At 39.6% G+C, this 6,562-nt stretch overlaps 1 protein-coding gene across 1 annotated transcript; it reads right to left on the bottom strand.

Annotated features, from left to right (window-relative positions):
- Nucleotides 1-1,407, bottom strand: LOC123124076 (uncharacterized). Its single transcript, XM_044544777.1, has 2 exons — nucleotides 1,157-1,407; nucleotides 1-1,051 (listed from the first exon to the last, which is right to left on the bottom strand). Exon 2 carries the CDS (start codon nucleotides 1,045-1,047, stop codon nucleotides 244-246), a length of 804 nt encoding a protein of 267 aa, XP_044400712.1. The 5' UTR covers nucleotides 1,048-1,051; nucleotides 1,157-1,407; the 3' UTR covers nucleotides 1-243.
- Between the last annotated feature and the right edge of the window lie 5,155 nt (nucleotides 1,408-6,562).

Here is a 6,562-nt window from a genome sequence, read left to right as displayed (position 1 = left end):
GAATCAATATAACAGGATAATAACGTGAGAAGGTTGAGTCGAGATGAGAGCTCCAATTCCCATTTGCAATTATAGATGCTACATAACAGTTTTTGCTACTCGACGGGGGATATAGAAGCCCAAACTGCCAAAACCAAGGCAAGAGGAGACATAATAAATGTCTTAACATACGGAACAAATGCTACTAACAGAGAATTACTACATGCCGAAATACATAGAGCTTAAATTCTATTTATATTGGACTCATGCATCATCAGCTGGTTGGACCCATCCGTGCAGATGCGACCCCGTCACGAAGATCGAGCGGGTCCGACTCAAACTCCCTTGAAGAATGCCTATGACCTCACCATTTGAATTGAAAAGCGGCGCGCCGGACGAACTCTCCTCGGTTCTCATATCGACTTCCAATACGGTCATGTTGTACCCAAAAGGATTCTGCATGCCAATCCCCCTAGAAGAAACAATTTCACCCATGGAAACCATTCTGGGCATATTGGACGGCCAAGAGACCATCATGCACTGCCTCCCAACTATTGGCGTGTTGGGAGAGATGTCAATGGGAGGGTGTGCTTGGACGCATACGCCATCATCCGAGTAATTCTTGAGGTTGATGCTGTCAACACTGAGAACAATTGTGTCTTTATTTGAATTAACCCCCTCTGCCCTTGCAGTGGCATATTTCCTGACAGCATTAACCAATCTGGCTTCCTGAATAACTTCTTCTTGATGATCGCATAGAACAGTTATATCCATCATGCCCAGTGTCTCTAGTGTCAAAGGTCGAGAAGCGTCGAAAAGATGGTTCAAACCGTGTGCACTAGTCATGATTAGCAGGCCGGTTGGTCTAGAGTAGTAGACGAAACCAGTTGAAGCATGTCCTTTCCTGAGCTTGTTCCGCCGCAACTCTTCATCTTTAACTGTCTTCACCCCATCAGCCAAGACTTGGAGTTGTTCAAGATTGTCTTGCTTCGGAACGAACCGGATGGAGAAGATGGATCCTTTGACCCTGTCAAAGATTTGTGTCCAGTCAACATCGTCTTCGGCCATCGTACTACACGGGAAATAGTCGTTTTGGGGTCAACGGGTGATGAATAACCAGCGGCTACTCGAAAACAAGAGGGGATTGGTAGAAAATACGAGGTGGAGCAGGACGTACCCAAGGGCGCCGGCGGGAGTCGCCGGCCGGTAGGTCGCGGGATCGAGTTTGGGATTTCGTCGCCGGCAGCTTGTGGGTCGACTGCGGGATTATTACGTCGCTGGCCGATGGGTCACGTGATCGGCTCCGAGATTTAGTTGCTTGCCGGTGGGTCGCGGGATCGGGATTTCGTCGCCGGGATCGATACAGTTTGGGATTTCCCCGGACGTGGCGGTCGTGAACTGTTTTATCAGGGGAGCTCCTACCGTGTTTTTTTTTTAAGGATCTGGGAGCTCCTACCGTGGTTGGCTATGTCCTCTATATGCTTCTTTTTGGGCCTCTATGCAGATTGGACTTGGCCCAGCCTCAAGAATCTGGATGCGTTTGATGGGCGGCGCTCGAGGAAACGGGCCACGAGAGCTTTTTCTTTTTGAGGGGTAAACGAAACTATATTGTTCTTCGTGGACAACCTTCCTACGCACCCACCATATGGAGCAAAGGGTCACAATGAGCTTCACAAAAATTTCTTGTCCCATTGAATCTTGAAGCTCCATAAGCCAGAGCTTTGCATCAGTGTGATTACAGGCTATCATATGTTCCACCAGCTCCTCATCCACAAGAGACCACACACTCTTCGCCATTGGGCACTGAATCAAAGCATGTTTCCAAGAATCTTCAGCTGAATTGCAGATCGGACACACACTCGAATCGGTCATATTTCGATGGCGGCGAACACCCTCTGTCGGGACGGAGTTTCTAGCCAGCCGCCATGCAAAGTTTCGCAACTTAGCGGGCACTTTTAAACTCCAGAGCTTCTTCCATTCCTTCATAAAAATGACCGCTAGTGTCTGAATTTCCAGGTACTTCGTACAGCCAGTTTTCTCTAACTCTCTTTGTTTCCATCAGCAGCCTATATGCTGATCTTACAGTAAAATTTCCAGTTCGCTCATAATGCCAGGCCCAAGCATCTGATCTATTGTAAGAGCTCAGCGGGATATTCAGGACTTTCTGTACATCAATCTCCTGGAGGTGCTCACGCAAAACATTCCTGTTCCAGCACACACGGAGCTAGGCAAACTGCCGTCGCGACGCACACACGGAGCCCCGACTGGGCCGGCCCATTTAGGCGTCGTGACGATGTAAAAATATAGCGAAAAATCCGACGGATGAGGTAATCCAACTCCTTACCTCCAGCTCGGGAGGCATTCTCGCTAGCCGCTCGGGCTGGCGAGTCCTACTGAAATTCAATAAGCGCAAACTAGTAAAGAATGTAAAGACCGAGATCTTATCTTTTTCAGAGTTTTCGATCAGTCTCTTGGAAATTATGAACAAAGTTATAAAAATTTGAGCAATGTTTGAAAGCGTGAATAGAATTTTGAAATATTGAACAATTATTAAAACATGTGAACAAATTTTGAATTTCGAACACAAATTTAAAAACATGAACAATTTTTAAAAACAGTGAAGAATAATAGGAAAATGCACATATTTTGAAATTCAGAACATTTTTTGAAATTTTTAACAAAAAATGAAAACAGGGACATTTTTTTAACTCCTGAACATTTTTCTAAAATGTTCAAAATGCGAACATTTTACAAATTCCAGAAGATTTTTTTAAAACACAAACATTTTTTAAATTTGAGAACAAAATTTGAAAAAGGGAACATATTTCGAAGTGTTGAACATATTATAGAAAAAGGCAAACAAATTCTGAAAATTTCGGAGTTTTATTAAAATCCAAACATTTATTTCAAAAGAAAAAAAAACACGAATATTTTATGAAACGCAATTGTTTTTGAAACATGAACATTTTTTGAAAATGTGAACAAATTTTTAAGGAAGAATTTTTTTCTAAAATTTCAATAAAAGCATTTTTTGAAATCATGAACATTTTTTTTTGAAAATCACGAACATTTTTAACACCCGACAAATTTTTTTGAAAAAATTGAACAAAATCATTTGCAACATTTTATGAAAACAAGAACATTTTCTGAAAATCACGAACATTTTTTGAAATTATGATTTCAAAACCAACCTTTTCTTAAATTTCGAACATGTTTTAAAGGCAACAACATTTTTCCAAATTTAAGAAAAAAATTCGAACATGAACTTAGTTTTAAAAAAGATAAATAACGTTGAAAAGGAAAAAAGAAACAGAAAATGAAAAAAAGAAAATAAGAGGATAAGAAACAGAAACAAAAAAAAGAAATCAGAAAAACCAATAAAAGAAAAAAAAACCGGTTCAGGGAACCTTCTAGAAGGTTCCCAAAACCGGCTGGCTATTGGCGTTGTACGCGCAATAACTGGGCCGGCTGTTTGCGTCGCTGATCGGTTGCTCGCCCTGTGCGAGGCGCCGGCAGTTTGACGCAATGAGCGTCAAATAGGATATATTCGCAAAAAAAAAAGGATATTCCGGAGAGCTATGCCTCGCAGTCAGCGAGACGTAGCGATCTCTCGCTGAATGGTCTTGAGTACTCGGGCCAGCCCACTAGCGTGTGTAAAATTAGAGCGCGTGGGGATCAAACCTGGCACCTCCTGATTACCTCGTCCCACTGATAGCCTCTGAGACAATATCGATTTTGTGTTAAATTACTTGGGCGCAACCTATTAGAAGGGATAGAGACAATTTTACACTAGTTTTCTGGTTTTTTGTTTTTCTTTCTTTCTCCATTCTCTTCGGTCTTTTTTGGGTTTTTTTGTTTTCTTGTTCCTTCTCTTTTTTCTTTTGCATTTTCTCATTTGTTTCTTTGGTTTTCAATGCTTTGTTCTTGTTATCTTTTGTTTCTTCTCTTTTCCTTCTTCAGTTTTTTTCGTTTTCATTAATTTGTTATCCTTTCTGCATTTGTTTCTTCGGTTTTATTTTTACTTTACTTTTCTCTTTTTTCTATGGTTTATTGTTTCCTTTTTGCTTTTCTTTGTTCCTTTTCTTTTTCATTCTACATTTTCTGTATATATCAGCAACATTTTCTAATACATGTTTAACATTTTTCAAATATAAACTTAACACTTACTTAATACATGGTCAACTATTTTTAATACACATTTTAAACATTTTTCAAATACTTGATTCACATTTTTAAATACAAGATTAACATTTTTTTGAATTAATGGTCAACGATTTCCCTATACACACTTTTAAACTTCTTCAAGTGCTTGATTAACATTTTGCAAATACAAGATTGACATTTTTCCTAATACATGGTCAACATTTTTTATATGAACATTTAAATAATTTTTAAATGCTTCACTAATATTACAAAATGCAAGATAAACAATTTTTGAACACATGGCCAACATTTTTTCTATACACATTGAAGATTTTTTGAAAAATGTTAATCAAGCTTTTGAAAATGTTAAAAAATGTTTATGGGAAAAATCTTGACCATGTCATAAATTTATGTTATAAAAATCTTAAACATGTATAATAGAAATGTTTTTGACCTATACAAAAATTGTAGAATGATAACAAAAGGAAACAAAAAACAAGCATTGAATACCAAAAAACCAAAAGAGAAAACAAAATGAAAAAGTTCATAAGTTTGAAAATTTTCATACAATTCAAAAAAGTTTGAGGGTTCATTGGAGTTGAAAAAATTCACAAATTAGAGGAAAAAATTTCAAAATTTTGAAAAAAGTGATCAGGTATTTGTGGGAAAAGTTTTGAAAAATATTAAATGTTCAAAAATTGGAAACAAACGGTTCCAAAAGTTTGCGGGTTTGGTAAATAGTTAACGAATTTGGGAAACATTTATGACTTTGAAAAGTTCAGAAATTTTAAAATAAGTGCATGTATTTGAAATTTTTTATAGATTTGAACAAAAAAGTTGACATAAAAATGAAAAGGGAAAATAAAAAAGAAAAATAAAAACCAAAAACCGACAAAACAAAATAAAAAATAAAAACAAAATCATAAATGTGGGATTTTTCACATTATATAAATTGGCTTGCATATTACCGTAATGAGCGAGATAAATTCACCCGCGGTCACTGTATTTGATCACAAAGTTCACTTTGGTCACTGGATTACGGAATACCCAGATTACGGTGCTTATCATGACATCTGTTAACAGCACAGGTCACCGCGTACGCTGCGTCGCTGTATTTGTCCCACGTGGCGTACTGTTTGACTGTTTGACCAGCCACGCAAGCGAGGCGGGGCTTCTTTTGCACTGGCGAGTTGATTTGGGGGGCTATTTTGCAAATTTCGCGTCCTGGCTGCCTCTGTTTTGCATAAAGCTCCTCCCCTGCTCTGTTTCTTTGTTAGTTGCGGTCGAGGCAGGGAGACGCTTGGTTTTCCTCTCGTCGGGAGGTGGTGATCGGCGGCGGAGGTGACCGACGACTGCTCGTGTCGTCGGGAGCGAGGCTTCAAGAGGTCGTGCCGTCGTCTGGTCGCCGGAGATCGGAAGGCAGCGTCACGCGTCTGCTCTGGCGATGGCCCCTGTTCGTCGCCCGGAGCACGGACCGCCGCCGCATTACGGTAAGAACCCGCGAGCCTCTCCCGCACTAGCTTTTATTCACGTGTTTCCGTTCATATCCGATCGTCCACAGCCGTTCCATGGATTTGAAGGTCAAAATTTTATGGGGAAAGGGGTTAGCGCTAGGGTTTTGATAGGGTTTTGGCAGGGGGATTTTTTGGGGATTTAGGTTGGGTTTTCGCTCTGTGTGGGTGGCATTGACTACGATCTGGACTGATTTAGGAGGAGTGTGTAGATACTATGTGATATGTTGACGAGAGCTAGGGTTTGTAGTGAATTGAGTAGGGTTAGTACTAATTTGGGAGGAGTTTGTAATGAAAGCAGGCTCTTTTTGTTGGAGTTGCTTCCAATGCAGGCAATGATTTATGCAATCTTTTATAACATTGTGTTTTTCTATTATGAATTGATTGGTGCATATGTCAAGTTGTTTAAATTCTGATACAATTTGTTGAAGTAGTTCAAATTGAGGCACATTCAGGTACATTCAGATAAGTTTGACATTATGGAGAGATGCATGTTTAAATTCAGAAACTTGTGGTCACAATCAGTGTTCATTATTTAGGACAGAAACTTGTGGTCACAATCAGTTACATTTTGATTGAAAATGTTATTCTGAACAACTCCACTTATTGATTGCAGGTGATGATGATCCTATGTTTTCTGTTCAAATATGGCATGGAGGTTTTTTCATGGGCCAAGGCAGAAGCAAAAAGTACTATGGAGGGCAGAGCATCTGGTTTGATAACATAGACAAGAACACATGGTCACCCCCAGATGTGGATGATCTCATAGAGCAGATAGGGTATGAGAAGGAAGGAAGGATGACAGTGTACTACTGCATGCCAGGTCTTCAAGACAACACAAATGGGCTTAGAGTGATCAATGGAGAGGATGCCACAGATAACATGAGAGCTTTTGTGACATTTGGGCATCATTTCATTGATATTTTTTT

The sequence above is a fragment of the Triticum aestivum genome, chromosome 5D (genome assembly GCF_018294505.1).
Source record: "Triticum aestivum cultivar Chinese Spring chromosome 5D, IWGSC CS RefSeq v2.1, whole genome shotgun sequence".
Classification (NCBI taxonomy): domain Eukaryota; kingdom Viridiplantae; phylum Streptophyta; class Magnoliopsida; order Poales; family Poaceae; genus Triticum; species Triticum aestivum.
The sequence above is the reverse complement of the archived record's forward strand: the minus strand, read 5'-3'. Positions and strand labels throughout refer to the sequence as shown.

What these genes read in the sequence shown, in the direction of transcription:
- LOC123124076 (XM_044544777.1), bottom strand. Translation starts at nt 1,047, where the DNA reads ATGGCCGAAGACGATGTTGACTGGACACAAATCTTTGACAGGGTCAAA.